At 48.0% G+C, this 23,293-nt stretch overlaps 1 protein-coding gene across 5 annotated transcripts in view; it reads left to right on the top strand.

Moving 5' to 3' along the window:
* The window catches only part of MYO1H (myosin IH), a 77,952-nt gene that overhangs the window by 9,362 nt on the left and 45,297 nt on the right, over positions 1–23,293 (top strand). The window contains exon 1 of one of the 5 annotated variants that reach the window (XM_081884572.1): positions 387–438. The exons of 2 other annotated variants lie outside the window; for them this stretch is intronic. In XM_081884572.1, coding sequence (XP_081740698.1) covers positions 421–438 — 18 coding nt within the window. In that variant the 5' untranslated portion in view covers positions 387–420. Of the gene's footprint in view, positions 1–386; positions 439–744; positions 806–22,062; positions 22,309–23,293 lie in introns of those variants that run through there. 2 more of the 5 variants (XM_081884575.1, XM_081884574.1) reach the window with 2 other exon arrangements.

The raw sequence follows: 23,293 nt of genomic DNA, 5'->3' as shown, positions 1-23,293 counted from the left end.
CCAAGCGATTATGAAATGGAATGGCAATTCTTCCTCCTGCCATTAAGCCCCGTTGGTTCCTTGGGCTCCACGGGGTGTCCTTAGCTGCAGGGGCCCCGTCTCCGAAGCACAAGAGGGCCCAGCGCCCTTTGGGACCGAGCCCATTGGCACTCCCCCCTTTCAAGCGCCAGTCAGCCTTCCTCCGAAGGTTTCTGGGAGCTGTAGTTTGCGGAGGGTGCTGAGAGGTGTGAGGAGAGCCTCCCTCTTCCCTCCCCAGAGCTGCAGGCCGCCGTCTCCTCCCCCCCCCAAACTACAACTCCCAGAGCCCTTCGGGGGAAGCTGTGCCTTAAAGGGGTGGCGGGGCTGGGGCCCCAGAAGAGCCCTGCCAGGAGCCCCGCGCCAATGGCTCTGCCGGGGGCTGCTCCTCGGAGGAGAGGCAGCATGCCGGAGGCGGAGGAGGTAAGCGGAGCTCCGGGAGAAAGGATGGGCAGGGAAGGGGCTTTCTCGTCCCCTTCAGTGCAAGGAAGAGGCGCGTCTGAGAGGCGGTTAAAATGGCATGGGAGACCCCGCGCTTGGGGCTTACTGCCAGGGAACTTGGGAGCGCTGCTTTAAAGAAACCAAGGGCGATATATTGATTTGCTTTATCGTCTGCAGGGGCCACGCAAGGCTTTCCTGTCCCCCCCGTCCCTCCCTCCCGGGGAGCTTTGTCGGCTGCCTCAGGGGAGAGGCGCCGGGGGGCATCCGCATAAGCTCCCCACTGGCGGGAAGGAGGATTCGGACGCCCAGGGACTGGACAGAGGGGGGGGGCGCCTTAGCCATCGCTTCGGCCAATAAAACGGGGCAACAAAGGAAACACTTCTCTCCAGCCAAGTTCTCCTGCATTTCTTGTGATGTTGAAGTAATAAGACTCTTCCCCTCCCCGCCCCATGAGAGTCCCGCTATGCAAACTACTTAATTTTAGCTAATCAAACAAAGTGAGGCCTACAAAAGGGTCGCATTGCATAGAAGGCAGCTCCCTGGTCAGGCATTTGCTCCCATTGGGACAGGCTGTGGTAGCCCTTAGACACCCCATGGCCTTGCTCCTGCCTTGAACGGGGTGCCGGGCGTGGCCCCCTGGTTAACCTTCCTGCTGGAGGGTGTTGATTCACTGCCCCCAATGCACCTAGGCTTGAAGTTGGGCAACTGAGAAAATGAGGGGCCGGGTGTAGCCAGGGCATTTGTCAGTGCTGCTGAATGCCCCTTATACAGTGGTACCTCTGGTTACGAACGCTTCAGGTTACGAGCTCCACTAACCCGGAAGTAGCTGCTCCTGGTTGCAAACTTTGCCCCAGGATGTGAATGGAATTCGCATGCCGGAGGCCCCATTAGCAAAAGCGTGCCTCAGGATAAGAACAGTTTCAGCTTAAGAACGGACGTCCAGAACAAATTAAGTTCATAACTAGAGGTACCACTGTATTAGGCTTATATTTGGGGCTTTTTTCAGATGGAACTCAGGTCTGGCACCTCTCAGGTGGGTGCCACTGCACCTATTTTTCTAGAAAAATAGCCCTGGCTATGTTTTGCCTTTGGCTACAAGAGCCCACACAATAGCTTATTATGCAAGAAAATACAGAAGTGAGGGGTTACAAGAACTGGGGCAACAGGAAATCTATTTGTAGCAGTGGGGTTCAAAAAGTAAAGCACTAAATAGCCCTCTTCACGGTTTGCTTGAGGGCTAGAAGAGAGGGAGCCCACTGGGGCTGTCCCTAAGAAGGCCTTGTTCCGTCACACGTCAACTAACTTCATTCTCCTGCTATGAGGTGCACTTTAGTTGGTTGGTCTTCCTGGGAAAGGCACAGTGTCTGGCCAGCAGCTCACAGGGGCAGAAGGGCAAAATGAGGAGGGCAGGGGAAGGTGGCCCAAGTTCTGCACTGGAATGAAGTGCCCACTATGCAGCTATGGAAGATGGGGGAGCATCCAGAGTGTGTCTACCCAACAAACTCATAGGGAAGCCTATTTGACTGCCCACCAAGAATCTTGGGCGCTGTTTGGTTGAGGGGCTGAGAACGTTGTATGGATTTGTTTATTTATTAACCTGATCTTCTTCCCAAAGGAGCCCAGTGCAGCAAATCACAAGTGATGAAACAGAACTCCATTTCTCAGAGTTTGCTAGGAGGGGAGGGTGCCCACTAACTTCTCGCTCCAAGATGTGTGTGTCATGTGTGTCTGTGTCTCCTGTGACCTCCCAGGAGTTGGATTCCAAGTCCCCCCATTCCCAACTTCTTGCCAGCTCTGATGAGACCTGAAGCCCAACAGCACCTGGGGGGCTGCAGGTTCTCAGACCCAGATTTAATCCAAGCTGAACACACCATGCATTTAAAGCACATCAAAAGTGCATATTCCCCCTCCCAAGAATCTTGGGAACTGTAGTTTATCTTTCACAGTGCTAAAATTCCCAGTGCCCTTAACAAGGCACACCTCTCGGGATTATTTGGCAAGAGTCGTGGGCTTTGAAAGTATGCTGTGTGTGGAACCTGAGTGTCCAGGCTGCATTTGGTGCCTTGGTGCCTTTGCTTTTCTATGTCCTAAGTCCTTCCTTTGGGTTTGTTTCCCTGGTTTGACTTTGCAACCGCTCAGCTCACAATCGACTCCAGGGAAGTTGCTGTTATGTTGAGGGTCACTGCATTGCTTTGCGATACTAGATTTGAGAGTGAGGCTTGGGCAGGTCAAAAAGGCTGATGTCACGATTGATTGGGAACGTGCAGAGTGATACAGTACTTTGTAAAATTTCTGCTGAGATGCATTTCCTCCTCTAAGGTACAGGCTTCTCAGCTCTTCAGATGCACCGTTGTCTTTTTGACAGGTAGTCTCTTGACAACATTGTCCTGGGGTTAAAATGAGTGCAGCACTTTTGGAACCAGGAGAGCATGCAAAGTACGGCAAGTCCTGTTCCTTGCCCCCCCCCCTCCAACTATCTGTTAAGTTGAGAATCAGCAATGGGCTGCCAACTCAGCACACGTTTAACCCACAAGGTAATGCTAGAATCCGGCAGTTCAGTATCCTACTGTCCTGGTGCTGGATCCAGAATCTAGGTCCTAGATGAACTTTGGTCTTGGTTGCAAACACGACATCTGACCCCACAAGCATTTGGACTGATGCAGGGGTAAGTTAAAGTTGCAGGTGTTCTGTGCAACTGCTCTGGGGACAGTGTAGATTTTGGCTAAGTTTGAATTGAGCTTGAATTGAGTTGCAGCTGAGAAAGGTTTAATGGGATGATTTACCGGTAGTCACGAAATGCAAAATGGATCTGTTTTGTTGTCCTGCTATTTCTCTAAGATGTAGGCTAAATAAACAGACAAACGTCAGCTTTCTCAACTTGCCTCGATGCCTGGGCTGGGATTTATGATGGTTTCCCCTACCTGCAATTAGACTAGGATGCATGTGCTTGTTTTCTGCCAGGACTCGGGGACATCTGTTCTCTTCTACTTGATGGGAGATGTTAAGCCCCTGCTCAGCTCCACGTCAGTAAACTTCCATTGCAGGGCCTGGGACCTCTTGGTGATGGAGGGTCTCTTGGAGGGGGGGGGCGCTTCTCTTCATGACCAGACCTTTGATACAGGGTTGGCATGTGATGGTTGGTCCAGTATTGTCCAGTAATAAAAGTAATTGCAGCATCAGTTTCTTAGAACTGTATAGTGTGCTGATTACAAAGAGCATCTTGCACAATCCCCAGAGTGCAGCACCTCCAAAAGCTTTGTTGGTAAATCTGTATTTATGAGCAAGACTTGAGGGTTAATTCTGAATCAGTTAAGCCAAGCAAAATTTCCAGTTGTGGGGCAGGGAAAGGGGGCATCACTCTCCTGCCTTTTATTCACCAGTAGTTTTGATTTAATTCTTTATAAGAGGGATGGAAACCCCCTTTTTCTGTTGAGGGCCACGTTCCCAAAGGTGGGATCTGCCAGAGGCCTCGTGCCAACTGGGTGCACAGCTGAAGCCCATGGTAGGCAGGGCTGGATGCAAAGTGGGGAGCGCAACCTCCTCTCTCTCTCCGGCTTCCTCTCTGCCCAGCCAGATGCAGCAGATCACAGGTCACTCTTGACAGAGGGGTCACACGTGGCCTCAAGGCCAACCTTTCTAATTTTAATCTGCTGTTTTACTTTGTTATGTTCCACTGCTGAATTAGCTACTGAATTATAACAAAAGGCAGCTGTTCTTATTTTATTTTTTTAGTCCAGCTGTTTTTATTATTGTACACTGATTTATGCTTTAAACAAAATATTGATTTGATTCTTATTTACTGTGTGTTTGCTATTTTTTAGTTCTGTCGTCTGCCACTTTGGAAAGTGGTGGTACAGAAATGGAAGGTACAAATTTTGGAAAGAAATTTTGCTTCCTCTCCTTCTCAAATCTGGTTTGCAGAACCAGATTAAATTATGTATAAGCAGCAACTGCATACAGATATACGGTACTTGGCTTGCATTATAGATACAGATTGCAGAAATAGTGTGGGGTTTTTTATTTTTTTTAAAGTGCGTACAAAGTCCTGGTTATAACTCCAGTGATGTATACTATTATACCATTTGCGCACACAGGTGATGTCCTATGCGCTGTAACCTCAGAATTTAGAAATATCCAGCCTGTGCAATCCAGGCTAATTTTTGCAACAAGTAAAAGGCAGGGATGCTACTCTGTTTCTCCAAACCTGACCTGATACCGCTCTTGCACTTTATGCCAAGACATCCTCGCTGCAGAACTTGGGAACATCCTGCAGAGGTGATGCCAAGCCCCTCCCCTCCCCAATGAGCATGTGGCCGCTACACAAACTTCAGTTTAGTCTCTTGGCTGTTACGCGAGCTCAAAGCCTGTTGCTGCTGCTCCTGACCCTTAGCAGGTGAATCTCCAGTTTGTAGCTACTGTGCCATTGGAAGCTGCTTTGTCTCAAAGTCAGGGCCTTGATCCGCTTGGCTCAGCATTGCCTACGTGGACTGGCAGCACCTCTTTCAGATGGGGAATATTCCCAGCCCTGCTTCAGATGTTGGGGGGGGGGGCAAACCTGGGACCTTCTGCCAGTAAAGCAGGGGCTGTGGCTCTGAGCCACGACCCTCCTTGTACCTGCGGCTTCTTTTGACCCCCACAAGATTCTCTTTCCAACATGCTTTTTATTGATTTCCATAATAAAAGAAAAATACAAGAACATAATACACAACGTTAAATGCTCATTTTCACCAATCTAGAATGTGACTTCCTTCAACCTTTCCACAAATCATCCGTACTAATCTTTTTTATACAATTTCGCGTTTGTTATTTTGTAATGTCGTTGATCTATCTGATTCTTCCATTCCTCTTTAGACAATACCCTTTGCTTTTTTTTTACAAAGCTCCCTTAAAACCCACCAATGTTATTTGTCCCTCACTTAAATTTTCCAGGTAGTTCATAAAGCTTTCCCAGTCCTTAATAAACCTCTGATCCCTTAAGTATCTGATTTTCCCTGTCATTTTGTCCATCTCCACATATTCTAACAGCTTCGCTCTCCATTCCTCAATTGTTGGTATACCCTCTGATTTCCAGCTTTGGGCTAATAGTACTCTTGCCGCCGTTGTTGCGTACTGGAACAGCTTATGGTCTTTCCTTTTTATCTCCCTTCCTAACATACCCAGCAAGAAGGCCTCGGGGTTTTTGACAAAGGTGTATCTTAAAATTTTCTTCATTTCGTTATAGACGCTCTCCCAGAATCCTTTAACCTTTTGGCATTCCCACCACATATGGTAGAAAGACCCCTCCCCTTTCTTACACTTCCAGCACTTTTTACAGGAACCATACATTTTGGCTAATTTTACGGGAGTTAGGTACCAGCGGTAGAACATTTTCATTAGGTTCTCCTTCAGTATCACGCAAGCCGTAAATTTAATATGTTGTTTCCAAATCTTTTCCCACTCTTCAAAGTATATATTATGACCGAAGTCCCTAGCCCAGTGTATCATTGCCGGCTTAACTTCTTCGTCTATTAAATTCCAGTCTAGTAACATACTGTACATTTTGGATAGGGTTTTGTAATTATTGTTTAGTATCTCAGTCTGAAATCTGGAGGCTTTATCCATATATCCTTTATCTTTAATGTATTTTCTAAACATGTCATTTAACTGAAAGTAATGCAGCCAGTCATAGACTTGTTCTTTAACCTGCTCGTACGGCTTCATTGTCCACTTTCCTTCTTCTTTTCTTAGCAATTGTTCGTAGGTGGCCCAATTGGCCCTCATATTTATCTTTTTGACACCCCTAACTTCTAGTGGCGACAGCCAGTGCGGTGTTTTGGGCTCTAGCATGTCTCTGTACCTCTCCCATACCTCAATCAGTGGACCCTTAAAGATATGATTTCCAAAGTCTTTATGTACTTTCCTGCGCCCATGCCATAGGTAGGCATGCCAACCAAACCGGTTGTCGTGTCCCTCTAGATCTAACATTTCCCTATCTTCCAGTTTTATCCATGTTTTTACCCAGCATAGGCATGACGCCTCGTAGTACAATTTCAGGTCTGGCAGGGCAAAGCCCCCTCTTTCCTTTACATCTGTTAACAATTTGTATTTTATTCTCGGTTTTTTGCCCTGCCAGACAAATTTTGAAATTACCCTCTGCCAATCCTTAAATATCTTCATGCCTTTAATCACGGGGATATTCTGGAATAGAAACAGTACTCTTGGTAGCACAGACATCTTAATTGTGGCTATTCTGCCCCAAAATGACAGTTTAAGCCTACCCCATGATTCTATATCTTTCTTAGATAGATAGATTCTTTATTGTCATTACACAAGTGCAACATTGCACAAGTGCAACGAAATTGGATGCCATCCCTTAAAAAACAACAAAAGCAAAACAACAACAACAACCAAACAAACCACATTCCAGCCACACCCACACCCACACCCATCAAACTCCCAGGTCACACTATCGAGTTACAGCATTCAAAAAGGCCACAGCTCTTGGATAGAAACTATTTTTCAGTCTATTTGTCCTTGACTTGATGTTTCTATATCTCCTGCCAGAAGGCAGTAGTGCAAACAGACTGTATCCCGGGTGAGATGAATCCTGCAGGATGTTGTTTGCTTTCCTAAGACAACGGGAACCGTACAGTTCTTCCAAAGATGGGAGAGGATGACCAATAATCCTTTGGGCTGTGGTTATGACCTTCTGGAGCACCTTCTTCTCCCTAGCTGTACAACTGGAGAACCAAGCACAAATACAGTATGTGAGAATGCTCTCTATGGAGCCTCGGTAGAAGGACACCAGCAGTCTCTCACTCAGATTGTTCTTCTTTAAAAGTCTGAGGAAATAAATTCTCTGCTGGGCCTTCTTCACCAGAGCAGTGGTATTTGCGCTCCAAGTCATGCCCTGATCGATAGTCACTCCCAAAAACCTGAATTCCGCCACCCTCTCCACCCGTTCCCCGTTGATATACAAGGGCTGAATGTCCGCCTTTTTTTTCCTGTAATCCACCACCAATTCCTTGGTCTTAGCCGTATTAAGAGCCAGATTGTTCTCTCCACACCAAACACAGAGCCGCTCCACCTCGTCCCGATAGGCGGACTCATCCCCTCCTGAAATGAGCCCCACCACCGTAGTGTCATCAGCAAACTTGATGATTTTGTTGCTGGAATAGATGGCTGTACAGTCATACGTATAGAGAGTATAGAGCAGGGGACTCAACACACAACCCTGTGGTGAGCCGGTGTTAAGGCTAAGGGCTTTGGACATATGTGACCCTACTCTAACCCTCTGAGAACGTTCTGACAAAAAATCCAAAACCCAGAGACAGGTGGAGTTGGAGAGTCCAATCGCCTCTAGCTTGGACACCAGTCTATGGGGGAGGATAGTGTTAAAAGCAGAGCTAAAATCCACAAACAGCAGCCTCACATAACTCCCCGGCTGCTCCAGATGGGACAGAGCAGCATGGAGAGTGGTGGTGATAGCGTCTTCTGTGGATCTATTTGCCCTGTATGCAAACTGGTAGTTGTCAAAAGTTGATGGAAGACAGGAAATAATGTGACGGCGCACCAGTTTCTCAAAACACTTCATGATGATTGGAGTCAGTGCAACTGGTCTGTAGTCATTCAAACTACTGATTGTGGGTTTTTTAGGCAGAGGAACAATAGTTGACGACTTCAGGCAGGGTGGGACAATAGACTGGTGTAAGGACTTGTTGAAGATCTTAGTAAAGACCCTCGCCAGCTGATCCGCACAGCCCTTCAACACCTTTCCAGTGATGCCATCAGGTCCAGCAGCCTTCCTCGGATTCACCATCCTCAATACCTGTCTCACCTCGTGCTCCTCTACAGTGAATGAGGGGCCCCTATGGGCTGGTGGCTGTAATACCGGCGTCTCAGGTGGCTCCTTCTCGAAGCGAGCAAAGAAGAGGTTAAGCTCCTCCGCCAGCAAAGGGTCACCGTCGACAGCACCAAGGTTAGGTTTGTAGTTGGTAATATGCTGAATCCCCTGCCACATCTGTCTTGTGTTGTTGCTCCTTAAATTATCCTCAATCCTCTGCCTATAATCCAGTTTTGCCCGTCGAATACCCCTCTTCAAGTTTGCTCTTGCCACACTGTAAAGCTGCACCTCGCCCGACCTGAAAGCCCTGTTCCTTTCCCGCAACAGGCACTGGACCTCTCTATTCATCCAGGGTTTCTGATTGGGGTAAAACCGGATGGATTTATTTACTGTGACAGTGTCTGTGCAGTGATTGATATAGCACAGAACTGCCGCCGTGTGCTCCTCCAGGTCTGAACGATCGAAAATATCCCAATTGGTTCTCTCAAAACAGTCCTGCAGCTGGTGAATAGCACCTTCAGGCCAGATTTTAACAGTCCTTGATATTGTGGGAGCCCGTTTCCTGAGTGGGATATATGCTGGTACCAGGAACAGAGACATATGGTCGGACTGGCCCAAATGTGGCAGCTGTAAAGCCCTATAGCCGTGATTTACATTCGAATAAACTTTATCCAGTGTCTTGTCCCCTCTTGTGGGACATTTCACATGCTGATAGAGCGTTGGGAGCACTGTTTTAAGTTCAACATGGTTGAAGTCTCCCGCAATGATGTGCACAGCTTCAGGATACTTGTCTTGCTGGCTGCTGATAAGGCTCTGCAGGCATCCCAAAGCCAAGTTGGCATTGGCATCTGGTGGCACGTACACACCAGTTAGCATAACAGCTGTGAACTCCCTAGGGAGATAGGCTGGTCTACATTTAACAGCCACATATTCCAAATCCGGTGAACAGTGACTGCCCACAGTCTTAGAATTATTGGACCAGCATTTGTTCACATATACACACAGCCCCCCTCCTTTGGTTTTTCCGAAGTCCATGCCTCGGTCATGACGATGTACCGCACAGCCTTCCAACTGAATAGCTATGTCTGGTATGGACGGTTGAAGCCATGTCTCAATGACAAATAAAACGCAGCAATCTTTTACAAGGCTGTTCTTTGCTGCCTGCAGCCTCAATTCATCCATCTTGTTGGCAAGAGATCTCACATTAGCAAGAAATATGCTAGGGAGTGGTGGTTTAGATGGACTCCTCTGCAATCTTACCAGGACGCCGGCCCGACAACCCCTCCTTTGCCTCCTGTCTCTACGCCGCCTTCGCCTCCTCCCTGGAGGCATAGTAATCCATGGAGAGCCCGGTGGCCTGGCTACTCCCACAGGAACGGTATCTGGGCGAAAATAATCAGCTCTTACAGCTTGTTCACACTGTAACCCGACCTTCAGAAGTTCCTGCCTGCTGTAAATCTTTCTTGCCCGGCCAGACATACTCAGAACAAGTAAAAATAATAATAATAATATGGACTCCCTTCCATACTGTTTCGTAGTTGTTTTTAAATAGATCTATATTTTTTGGTGTTACCCATATTCCTAGATATTTCACCTTTCTAGTCACCTCTATTTCTGTTTCTCTTTGTAGTTCTTCGACTTTGTCCGTGTTCATATTCTTAACTATCATTTTTGTTTTCCTTTTATTTAGTTTGAAGCCGGCCACCTTTCCAAATTGGTCAAATTCTGCAAGTACCTCTTTTAGTGAGACAGTTGGATCTTCCATTGTTACGACCAAGTCGTCTGCGAATGCCTTGATTTTATATTCGTTCCGCCCGACTGTTACACCTTTTATTCCTTTGTTTTCTCTTATTGAGTTTAGTAGCACTTCTAGCACCATTATAAATAGCAGATTCTCTCTCTGCTGCTGACCAATCCACAGATAGGGAATTGCATACCCCCTAACTTTCTGAAGTCCAAGAGACCCACTTTTTTGTTGGTTTCATTGCTTGAAATTTGAATGGCCCCTGGCCCCTGGCTTGGCCTATTGTTTCTGCACCCCAAATGAGCAGGAGTTGCACCGTCTCCCTGAGATGACAGCGACTGGAGGGTTCTGGGGGAGGTGGGCAGGGGAGACCGAAAGAAATATGCCTTGATTCCCTCCCGCCCATCACAAAGCCCACACTGTTTCAAAGCATCAGGATTCCTGTCCCAAAGAAGGTTCTCTTGACCTGGCCCACCTTGCCATAGCATCCACAGAGCGGACGTGCTCTGCCTGGGGCTCCCATTCTCTGTCTCTCTCAACCTGTGCATTCTTCACCTGTCGCATTGAGTTGGGGGGGGGGGAAGGCCCCAGAGGAAGAGGCCTGACATGGCAGGTCTAATGGAACCCCGCCCCCCGGCCCTGAGCTAGAGGACGGCCGGTCGGTCCTCGGCTTAGTTGCTGTAGACCTGCCTGAGCCTGACAAGAAAGAGTTGCCAGGAACAAATCTCTATTGTTCGCTGTCATCTTTAAATGAGTGTCAAAGTAGGCAGGGGGGCTTTGACCGTTAACTGCACAATTTGGCGGGGGCCCTTGTGTCCAGCCTGGCCAGCCCAGGCGCCCCCCTCCCGTTTCTCAGATTAGCAGAGGCGGCCTCCAGCCTCTCTCCTAAATGGGCCATCGTTGGCCCTTTGTCCACAGACTGCCCGGTGTGAAATTTGCAGCGACGTTAAATGTTTTCTAATGAATAATTATTGAAAGGAAATGGTGGGATGTGTGTGTAATGGATTGTAGCACATTAAAACGTTTTATTCGGGGGACACAAAAATGTTGTCCTTCATAAGCGCTTTCGGGGAAGGGCTTTCTTCCGCCTCCCCACCCCCGGGAGAGAGGTTTTTAAAAAAATTCTCAGAGGATTACCATCAAACTCTTATAACAGGGTGTCTCTTTCTCTCTCTCCCCTCCACCCTGATAGAAATGGAAAGAGGCCCCTGGCCATCAAATCTTTTTCAAGATGGCAGCCGTGAAGCCTGTGGAACTGTTGGAAGCTTTGGGGTTTTAAAGGAATGTTTTTGAACTGTCTTTTGCTTTGGGAGAATAGGTTGGGTTCCCCTCTCAACCTCTGTGCTTTTCATGGAGAAAGACGATCTAAGGCTGCTGTGCCAAAGTTACAGGCAAGGATTTGTCTATTGACAAGGAACCGTGGAATAATCCTGTCCCCCTCATGCCGATGACGAATAACCTTAAAAGCTTGCATTTTCTGTTCTCTGGAAGATATTGCCATGTAAATGTTTTGCTGTGGGTATAATCAAGTTTAGAACATTATTATATCATCTTTAAAAAACTGGACAGGGGTGTCTGCCAAGTTTTGTCTTTTTCCCAAGCAGACAGCTGGTCACCACATTTATATTTAATGCTGGCTTTTCAGTGAGATTAGTAAACTTACAGATGTGGTAGATTTTCTTAAAAAGAACCTGGAATGGTTTCCCTTTATAAATGATATTCTGTGCATGTACCACAGGAGTGACCATCCCCACTTCCTGTGGCGTTCTGGGGGTCTTTTGCTGGTTGATAAGGGGTAGCTGAGTTCGAAAGCATGTCATAGTGCAAGTAGATAAATAGGTACTGCTCCGGCGGGAAGGTAAATGGCATTTCCGTTTGTTGCTCTGGTTCGCCGGAAGCGGCTTAGTCATGCTGGCCACATGACCCAGAAGCTGTACACCGGCTCCCTCGGCCAATAAAGCAAGATGAGCGCCGCCACCCCAGAGTTGGTCATGACTGGAGCTAATGGTCAGCGGTCCCTTTACCTTTAAGGAGCAGCTGGTTCCAGGGCAGCAGGTGTCCCTCTGCCCTTTATATTTTGACCTAGTGGAAATAATTTGATTATATAATTCAGTCCCACAAGATGTGGCAAAGGCTTTATGTGGCTTTTGAAAAAAGTTAAGTTCATGGAGAAGGAGAAGCCTGTGAACTGCTCTAAACCTAAAGGAAATCTCCATCCTCAGAAGCAGTTTACCTTTTGTGCCCTATAGGCTGGGGACAGTGGGATGGAGGTTGCCGCCTTGCCCTGCCCTGCCTCTGAGCTTTCCAGAGGTGTCTGAATGGTCACTGCATGGGACTGGTGCAATCTATTTTGCCACTTGAGGCAAAGGACAAGATGGCAACCCCACTCCACATTCAGCAAACCATCCAGGCTGGAAGTTGATGCATATTTCCATGCTGATGGTTGGACAGCCTCCTCCTCCCCCGTGGCCAATGACAGCAGGCTAGCTCATGAGATTCCAGTGTGCCCTTGCTCTGCCCCACATCCTTCGGCAGCTGTCTCCTGAGATCGGCACTGCCACTCTCTGCCCAACGAGAGGGACGGCTCTTCAGGAAATGGGATCCTGGGCAAGGCAAGGCAGGGCTCCTTGGGGAATTCAGCAATACCAGATCTACATGTCAACAATTGCCAATTGACTGGTTGGTTTTCAAGGAGGGATAGACAGTTTCACAGAGGAGAAGTGTGCCAGAAGCTGCTTTATGCCAGGTCAGACTCTTAATTGTTCACCAGTATGTATTTTATTTTATGTTAGAATATTTGATTTAATGTTTGTGATTGTAATGCAGAAAAGATCCCTGCATTGCAGGGGTTGGACTAGATGACCCTTGGGGGTCCCTTCCAACTTTACAATTCTATGATTCTAAGTACCACTTCTACTTTGTTCTGTATTTACCCCTCTCTCCAAGCAGGGGGCCCTGCGCTTTGCCAGGTTCGGTTTCCTTGGAATGAGGGTCAGCCGAGGCCTTCAGGGTGTACTGTTTTATTTACACCTATATAGAGCCTGGGCATAAGATGGAGGGGCTCACAACATTCATCAGTATTTCAATGCAAACTTTAAATTTGCAGTTTAGCCCAGCACACGTTTGAACAAAGCAATCTTCCCTAAGACATCTGTGTATGTTGCTTTCACTAATAGATGCCTTATAATGCACATTTTACCCCAATGCCTGCATTTTTGTACACTTTACGTGGCCAGAGAACTGCACTGCAGAGTTTGTAGAAGTGCAAATAGTGAAGGATGGCTGTGTTTCAGTTTTCATATTTCAGAGGCAGGCTGGCCTTTAAATGTGAAAGGAAGTGAATTTCTCCCCATCCCTATGCTTGATCCATGTTGTCTCCATTTCTGTAATCCTAAGTGCTTGGCTGCCCCTTCTTGGTGGCAAGAGAGTGGCACTCTGCACATGCTTGGTCAGAGTCAGAAGTGCTTCTGAATATGAGCTGCTGGATACCACAGAAGGGGAGAGTTGCTCTTGTGCTCAGCTTGCAGGTTTCCCATGGGGGCATCTGCTTGGCCACTGTGAGAAAAGGAGGCTGGACTAGATGACTCAGCAGAACTCTTCTTATGTTTCAGTGCTTCTGTGTCACATATGGCTTGGTCCTGTACTGAGCTCAGCACTGGTGCTGTGCTGTGGAGAGGCCTGGGTCAAAGAAAGCTGTGCACCGCAGCGCAGGGATAAGAAACATACAGTGGTACCTTGGGTTAAGAACTTAATTCGTTCTGGAGGTCCGTTCTTAACCTGAAACTGTTCTTAACCTGAGGTACCACTTTAGCTAATGGAGCCTCCTGCTGCCGCTGCGCCGCCGCCACGCGATTTCTGTTCTCATCCTGAAGCAAAGTTCTTAACCTGAGGTACTATTTCTGGGTTAGCAGAGTCTGTAACCTGAAGCGTCTATAACCCGAGGTACCACTGTATTTGCAAGAAGACTACCTTCCCAAAAGCAGGTGAACTCTGCAAACGCTTGATGGCTGTTGTTTGCCCAGAGCCTGTCGGAAAGGGTAGGATCTACCTAGGCAGAAGTAGCCTGCCCAGAATTATACAGGCCCTAGTCACCTCCAGGTTTGACTATTGCAATCTGTTGGTATGTCGGGCTGCCCTTGAGGACGAGGTTCTATTAAAAAAAAATATCCGGTTCAAGATGCAGCAGCTGCTGACTGGCTCATCTTCTAGGAAGTAAGTAAATAAGATAATATTGTACTAGCCAGAGAGGCCATGACAAAACCATACAAACCCTGTCAGAAAGAGTGTGTTTGTGCCTCTGCCTAAGACATAAGCAAGGCTGCAATTGGGGTGCCTGCAGGACTGCATGCAATGCATTTCTGTTTAGACCTCTGAATCTCCCTTACAAGTCACTGCAATTTTCTCCACTTCCTCCTCCTTGATTTTTCTTGCCACCAGCCCAAAGAGTGCTCAGCAGCCTAGAACGTCTCTGCCAAGGAGAGACTGCTTTCTTGGAACAAACAGGGGATTCAGAAAGTGCCTCCTAGGTTCTGTGTATAGTGGGCCATGTCACAAATAACGGTGAATGTCTTCTACATGCACTTGCCCACAAATACAGAGTCTCTCTATCTGCATATGGGATCTAGTTGCTCGTCCAGCACAGCTGAGGGCATTGCTTGGAAACGCAGCCCAATAGAGACAGATCTTAATAGAGCTCTAAAATTTACTCAGGTGCTTAAATTCAGTATCTTAACTTTTTCTTCTTTTTTTTTGTTGCTTACACTGGACTTAAAAAAAATCTTTATCAGCTTCTGTTATCATGTGTCTGTATTTTATGCCCTCACCTCGGGCAGAATATAAATCCATCAAGTAAGAATGAATTAAATCAATTGATAAGACAAATTAATAAACTTTCTGCCCACTTTGTGTTGTGATCAGCAGAGGGACTGTTAAGGATTTAATTTTAAAGAAGGTTTTAGGGTGACCTCTTGTGGCAGAAAACAGGACATGCGTCTTCTGAAAATGGGAAGAAGTCACTTGTCATTTCTGTAACCAGAGCACCCTCTTCTCCTCAGACATGTTTTTTTTTAAAAAAAAAAAACCAGGTGCCTTGTTGGGCCAAAATCCAACCGGGGGGCTCAGGATGCTTAACCTGTTGAATTTCCTCTTGCTGTTCAGCTGGGAAAAGCAGCTCAGCTCTGTTAGAGGAGGGAGGTGAATAAGGAGTTCTGCAGGCAGGAATTTTAGATGCAGTGATGGTTGTGGGAGTTTAACCTGTTGGATTTCTGCTGATGTGCAACTCATGATTTTAGGGCATTAATAATTGGATCTCCTGCCTTCCTGCTCCTGCCACCCAAAGATTTTTTTTTTGCTCATAGGGCAGCTGAGTGCATTGCAAAATGAAGGGTTGGTGAGCCCTCTGCCATCTTAATTTGCCCAGTGCAGGGATTTCAAAGGCCGTAGATAGGTAGAATAGGTAGATGACTTGGCTACAGCACTCCATGCTCTGGCAACTTCCAGATTGTATTATTGCCATGTGTGCGCTGTGGTCTATGTGGGGCTGTGCTTGAAGTGTCTGAGGGCCCTGCTCCTTCCTGCCACTTACCACCTGGCCCAGGGCAGGGCCTGAAGCCTCACAGGGACTGCTGTGCTCTGCTGACCAGGAGGACTCTCCTGTGTGAGTGTCTGGGGGCCCTGCTCCTTCCTGCCACTCACCAGTTGCTGTTACTGCTGGAGGGGTGCAGAGTGCTTTTAAAATGTTTTTTTTTTAAAAATTCTTTTGATTTTTTTTGTATGTGGGGGTGGGTGGGGGCGGGATGGATGTTTATTGGGCCTGGGAATTTGTTTGATTTTATGTTTTTGTAATTTTTACTGTTTTTTGTTTGTATTGTTTTATTGGTTTGTTTTTTTTAAGGTGTTATTTTGTTCTTAAGGGGAGGGGTCAGGGCTGCCGGGGAGTAGGTCCCAGCCAACAAAATGGCTGGGGCATGTTCTATGGGGGGGGGATGCACTGGGACAATCTCAGTGATCACGGGTAGGAGGAGTTATGCTAAGACCAGACCAGAGGAGGCAGGTTTAGTCGTTGTCTGAGGACTATCCCTGCCTCCGGGTCTGGTCCTGACCGGATGGATACTAGAATCAGCAAGGGATACCCACATGACCTGAAGGTGCTGCTGTGCAATGCCAGGTCAATGATTCATAAGACCACTGCCATCCATGACTTGATCATGGATGGAGGACTTGACCTGGCATGTGTAGAGACTTGGTTGGATGAAGCAGATGGGCCTGTCCTTGCCGCTGCTTGTCCACCAGGTTTCTCTTACGCACAGCAACCCAGGTCATGTGGGCGGGGAGGGGGGGTTGCAGTGATTTTTAGGAAGTCATTAGTCTGCACCAGGCGTCCTATTGGGAAGACCCAGTTTTCCGAGTGCATGTTCTGGAAGTTGGGCAATAGGGGCAGTACAGGATTCCTTTTGGTGTACCGACCTCCCCGCTGCACCAAGGATTCCCTGCCCGAGCTGCTTCAGGTCGTGGCGGATGTTCTCCTGGAGACACCTAGCTTGGTTGTCCTAGGGGATTTTAACATCCATGCCGACACGACCTTACAAGGGGCTGCTCGGGACTTCGTGGAAAGCATGGCATCCATGGGGCTGTCCCTGAATAAGTCTGGCCCAACCCATAGCCCCGGACATGCCTTGGACCTGATGTTTACCTCTATGGATGTTGGTGATCTGACACTAAGTAAAAGCGAAACAAAAGAAGTGCCATGCTCAGATCACTTCCTGGTGCAACTGGACTTCTCTGCGACCCATCCCCTCTGCAGGGAGGTGGGACCGATTCGGATGGTCTGCCCCCGCCACTTAATGGATCCAAATGGTTTCCAGAGAGTGGTAGGGGATGCTTTATCCCATGTTGATGGCCTTTCAGCCGATTCCCTGGTGGCCCGCTGGAATGTGGAGTTAACCAGGGCTATTGACTGTTTGGCTCCGAAGCACCCTCTCCGATTGCATGGAGCCCGGGCAGCCCCGTGGTTTTCCACGGATCTGAGGACAATGAAACAATTGTTGAGACGGCTAGAGCGCCGGTGGCGGATATCTCATTCCGAATCTGACCGGACACAGGTTAGAGCTCAACGTCAAGCCTACCAAGTGGCAATAGCGACAGCGAAGAAGACTTTCTTTGCCGCCTCTATTGCATCTGCAGAAAACAGCAGCAGGAGACTTTTTCAGGTGGTTCACAATTTAGCGGAACCACCTGCGACATCGGGGCCCAGTACAGGCCACATGATCTCCTGCAATGATTTTGCAAAGTTTTTGCAGATAAAATCGCTCAGATTCGGGAAAAAGTAGACTCCACCGTGGAAGCAGGGCCAGGGCGGGAGAGTGCTAGATCAGGTTGTGTGGGATCAATTCCAATCTGTTACCTCCGAGGATGTGGACAGGCCGCTTGGACAAGTGAAGCCAACCACCTGTCTCCTGGATCCTTGCCAATCCTGGATTATAAAAGCTAGCTGGGAAGGACTGGGCGATGGGCTTCGTGGGGTGGTGACTGCTTCCCTCCGTGAGGGAGCCTTCCCAGACCCGCTGAAAGAGGCGGTTATTAAACCGCTTCTTAAAAAACCATCTTTAGATGCGGCCACGATGGCCAATTATCTCAAATCTTCCATTCTTGGGCAAGGTGATTGAGCGAGTGGTTGCTGAACAACTCCAGGCACGCCTGGAAGAAGCGGACCATTTGGATCCCTTCCAGTCGGGATTGAGGCCTCATCATGGGACCGAAACTGCCTTGGTCGCACTGGTTGATGATCTCCGGCGGGCTAGGGACAAAGGTGAGAGCTGTTTCCTAGTTCTGCTGGATCTCTCAGCGGCGTTTGATACCATCGACCATAACGTCCTTCTGGACCGTCTTGAGGGGCTGGGAGCTGGGGGCACTGTCATACAGTGGTTCCACTCCTTCCTCCTGGGCCGTGTTCAGAAAGTGGTGGTGGGGGCTGAGTGTTCAGACCCCTGGGCTCTCACTTGTGGGGTGCCTCAGGGTTCTGTCCTCTTCCCCATGCTTTTCAACATTTACATGCAGCCACTGGGAGAGATCATCAGGAGGTTTGGGCTGGGTGTTCATCAGTATGCGGATGATACCCAGCTCTACCTCTCTTTTAAATCAGAACCAGTGAAGGCGGTGAAGGTCCTGTGTGAGTGTCTGGAAGCGGTTGGAGGATGGATGGCGGCTAACAGATTGAGCTTGAATCCTGACAAGACAGAAGTACTGTTTTTGGGGGACAGGAGGCGGGCAGGTGTGGAGGATTCCCTGGTCCTGAATGGGGTAACTGTGCCCCTGAAGGACCAGGTGTGCAGCCTGGGAGTCATTTTGGACTCACAGCTGTCCATGGAGGCACAGGTCAAATCTGTATCCAGGGCAGCTGTTTACCAACTCCATCTGGTACATAGGCTACTATGGGATACCCTATCTGCCTGCAGACTGTCTCGCCAGAGTGGTGCATGCTCTGGTTATCTCCCGCTTGGACTACTGCAATGCGCTCTACGTGGGGCTACCTTTGAAGGTGACCCGGAAACTACAACTAATCCAGAACGCGGCAGCTAGACTGGTGACTGGGGGCGGCCGCCGAGACCATATAACACCGGTCTTGAAAGACCTACATTGGCTCCCAGTACGTTTCCGAGCACAATTCAAAGTGTTGGTGCTGACCTTTAAAGCCCTAAACGGCCTTGGTCCAGTATATCTGAAGGAGCGTCTCCTCCCCCATTGTTCTGCCCGGACACTGAGGTCCAGCTCCAAGGGCCTTCTGGCGGTTCCCTCACTGCGAGAGGCCAAGTTACAGGGAACCAGGCAGAGGGCCTTCTCGGTAGTGGCGCCCGCCCTGTGGAACGGCCTCCCATCAGATGTCAAAGCGATAAACATCTACCTGACATTCAGAAGACATCTGAAGGCAGCCCTGTTCAGGGAAGTTTTTAATATGTGACATTTTAGTGTATTTTTCATCTTTGTTGGAAGTCGCCCAGAGTGGCTGGGGAAACCCAGCCAGATGGGCGGGGTACAAATAAATTATTATTATTATTATTATTATTATTATTATTATTATTATTATTATTATGAAGACAGCTGAGAAACTCCAGCTTCTCCAAAATTACTAGCTGGTTTGGCTTTAGATCACATATGACCTCTGTTCTAAAACTGTGGCTGCCAGTTTTGTTTTGTTTTTTAAGGCCCAATTCAAGATGCTCACATTAGTGTTCAAAGCCCTAGCTAGGGTTGTCCTATGTCCTTTTTTTTCAGGACACATCCTCTTTTTCATGGGTATGTAAAATGAGAGTTGTCATAGTGATCCATAGCTAAAAGTAGAAGTTGGTAAATATGTCCTCTTTTTTGCTGTTTAAAATATGGCAACCCTACAAACATTTCAGGCCTCAAACACCTGAAATGCGTAGGTTATCAGAGGCTTGGGGTGGTGGCAGCCCAGAGCAGGGCCTTCTCTGTGGCAGCCCTTCAACTGTGGAGGTCCCTCTACACAGAGGTGCACCTGCCTTTTTCACTGAACAGCTTTGGGCAAATGTTGAAGATGTACCTCTTCAGCACTCCTTCCTTGGAGGTTTTTAAGCAGAGATTGGATGGCATTTATAATGGATGCTTTAGCTGAGTTTCCTGTGTTGCAGGGGGTTGGTCTAGATGACCGTTGGGGTCCCTTCTAACTCTACAATTCTATGATTCTATGTGTGTTTTCAGGACCCACCTATTATTGCAAATGCAATATGCTTTAACTGCTTTGAATTCTGAATGTTGAGTTGGTGTAACCCAGCCTGGGGCCTGCTGGTGAAGGCTGGGTAACATAATTATTATTGTTTGTTGTTAATGTAATATAATTTAGCTTATACAGATTTGTGTCACAGGAGCCCTGCACCCTGGTTCCTTTCAGTATCGAGCAACTTGGGGCAGGTGTTTTCCTTGAGCAGGCATTTCTGGTGGCTGCTTGAAGTGGCCTCCATGAGACGCTTGAGCCAGGGTCCCTGGCTGCAGGAAGGCAGCGGTCCTTGAGACAATGCTACTGTGGGTGGCAGAGAAAATGATGAGAATCTCCCCCCGCCCCCTGTGCCCTTAATGGGTTGGCATCTAACTGCAGTCGTGGAAATGTTTCAGTGGAAACTGAGCACTTCCTTGTGCAGCTGTGGCAGTCCAAGGATGGCAGGAAGGGAAGCAATTTGCCCGAGGGGTAATTCTGTGAAAAGAAATAGGTGAGAGAAATCTGATCCAGTAGGCAGCTCCTGGGATTTCAAAGGCCACTCACCCCTTTCTCTCTCTGGCCTCAGAGAAGGTAAGGAAGGCGCTCTTTCTGTATCGGGTGCAGAGCAGTGTGTTGGTCTTCATACTGTCAGTGCCCCTTGAGAGGGGCTGGCCGAGCTTCCTGGTCAGGCAGGCCTGGGACCTTTGGGAAAGAAGCAGTTATTTCCTAGGAGGAAAAGGGGAAAGGCTGAAGCTGCCACAATGTCGAATGAGAAGCCTTGGCTGTTCTAACCCTAGATGTGCGCAGGATTGAGAGAGTTGTACAGTGGAGAGATCAACTCTGCACATGGTCAGAGGCACTTTAGTCTCTTATTTCGTGTTCCTCTCTCCACCCCCACCCCAGGCTGTGTCAGCATAGGAACAAAGGAAGCTGCCTTCTAGCGAGTCAGTCCATTGGACCACCCAGTTCAGTACTGCCTGCACTGGCTGGCAGCAGCTCTCCAGAGCTTCTGGCTGGGCTCTCTTTGGGGATTGAACCTGGGACCTTCTGCATGCAAGAACAGGTGCAGTTTGCTTCACTGGAAGCCCTGGGAAGCAGCCCTGGAGAGTATTCACGCAGCAGATTTAGGAAGGCAGAGAGTGACGTTTTTGGAAGGGCCAGTGAGTTAGTGAAGATTCCAGTCTGCTGTTGGGTAGAGCTTTCTGACAATGAAGCAGACTCCCTGGGAAGGTGGTGGGCTCTTCTTTGTTGGATGACCATCTGCCAGGGATTCCTGAGCTGCGATTCCTCCACTGCAGGGGGTTGGCCCTTGGGGTCCCTTCCAGCTCTGCAGTTCTGTGATTCTCTGCTCATAGTTTCTCTGCGGGAAAAGGCAGCACGAGATGCAGGAAAGCAGGAGGGTGGGTGGCACAGCGTCCCCATGAGGATTGGGAGCACACGTGTTTTCTATTGCCTTCTGGATATTTTGGACTACAAGTCCCATCATCTCTGAAAGTTGGCCCTGCTGGCTTCTGGGCCCCAGGTTGGGGAAGTCTGCTGCAGGCCCTTCCCCATTGCAGGGTGTGCTTGTGGATGAGATTTTGAGGGGGAGGAGGAGCTACTAAATGAGCAGGCAAGGTGGGCTCAGCCAAGCAAAAGTGAAAAGCAGCAGCAGCAGCAGCAGCAGACTCCCAAACTGCTTCGCTGATAAATTGATCAAATGGCCTGTCACAATGGGGTGCATGTAAAGCAGCCCCAAATTCTGTCACTTAGACATTCTCCCCGACAGTAGAGCCAGGTGAATCTGTCAATATCTGCTTTCTTTCAGTTTCTCAGTTTCCAACCTTAAATTCAGCTGGCTACATTTCTGCATCAGTGACCTTTTGAAAAAATAATCTGCATGAAAATAAATATGATTTTTGTGTACATTTATCCCAATATATGTATTTTTTGCAATGAATTTTCACCAGTTTACACATATCTTTGCACACTTTTTGGCCAAAGAACAGCATTAAAAAATTTGGAGAAAGGCAGATTTTGATAGATGGCTGTGTCCCAGTTCGCTTACTGGTTTGGAAAGTGTAAACTAGGTAAAATGTGAATTGAATGGATTTCTTCCCCCACCCCCATCCCTGCTTGACAGATAACTTCCTAGGTGTGTGTTCAGGGCTGAATTAGCTTTCTGGAACTATGAAAGAGTCTTTGCAGCCCCTGAAAAGGCTGGCCATGTCCCTGTGATCTGTTCAGCAAGCCTTTCTCTGCTGCAGGTGCAGATGAGCAAGATCTGTTTCTAAGAGCCACTCGGAATCTCTCTCTCTCTCTCTCTCTCTCCTCCAAGGTGATGAAAAATATATTTTGCTCCGCTCATGACCCTGTGGTGGCCAGCAAGCTCCGATAAAAACCTTGCACAGAAAGACGCCCTGTCCAATTCACTGCCTTCCCAACCATGGCCATGAGTTCCCATTGGCGGAACAGCATCCCCAGTCAGGGCAGAGATTGCAACAATATGTTTAAAGTCCAGCTGGCTCACTTTAGAAAGGGCTGCGTTGTGGAACAGGCAGAGGAGAAACGCAGGACGGAGCAGAGGCCTGCCAGGTAAGGGAACGTGGTGGAAGCTGAAGCCCTGGTGGCTCATCCAAGCTGACGCCCCCTGGAGCACAGCTGTGCCCAGCTAGATCCTTAAACGACTTGTGGCACAGCCTGTGTCTGAAATTCCCATTAAAAATGGCAAGTGCCCATGAATCTGCATGGGGCAAATTTTGGCAGACCTGCAAGCAAATCTTTAAAAGTGTATTTTGGGGGGCAGGAGTTCCAGGGCTCCGTGCAAATGATCTGGGGGCCCTGATCCTCATCACCACCACCACCACCTCTCTCCTTTGGCAGAGCACATCTGTTCAACTTGTGGAGAACTCAGTTGAATTCCTGAATTAACTTAAGAGGACAGCAGTGTCTTAGGACAGCCTTCCCAACATTGTGCTGCTTGGACTACAACTCCCATAAGTCCTAGTTGGCCCAAAACAGCCAGAGGGGAGCCAGGCTGGAGAAGCCTGCCATCAAGCAAGTGGCAGTGGAAGCGAGGAATCCTGGCCAAATACTGCTGTGAAACTATTAAGCTGCAAAGCGGCCAAGAAAATGAGCTACAAACCAGAATATTTACAAATGGTTAGCCTTGGACCAAGGCAGTGGCAGACACCAGGGTTTTTGTGAGATCACTTTTTGTTTTTGTTTTAAGTAGTACCTCGAGGTGCAAAATAGTGTTTCAGTGGGCAGAATGACGATGAAGAGGGGAGCCAATTGCTTCCCAACAGTCGATGAACTTCTGTTTTTTTTTTAAAAGATATTTATTAAAGATTTTCTTAATACAATAGAAAAAACAAACAAAATAACATATACCGTAGTTTTACAGTAACCATATTTTCTTCACTTCTTTGGACTTCCTCGCATCTCTTGTTCCTGCGTTCCAAGTTTTTCGAGCTTTACCCAGCAATTTATCACCTTGTTTCAATTCTTATATTATAATTTTCCAATATTGTGTCTCTAGTTTTAGATAATTTTACCCAAACCTTAAAAGTTTGATTTT

This window comes from Podarcis melisellensis, assembly GCF_964234715.1.
Source record: "Podarcis melisellensis genome assembly, chromosome: 13".
NCBI classification, from domain to species: Eukaryota; Metazoa; Chordata; class Lepidosauria; order Squamata; family Lacertidae; genus Podarcis; species Podarcis melisellensis.
The sequence above is the reverse complement of the archived record's forward strand: the minus strand, read 5'-3'. Positions and strand labels throughout refer to the sequence as shown.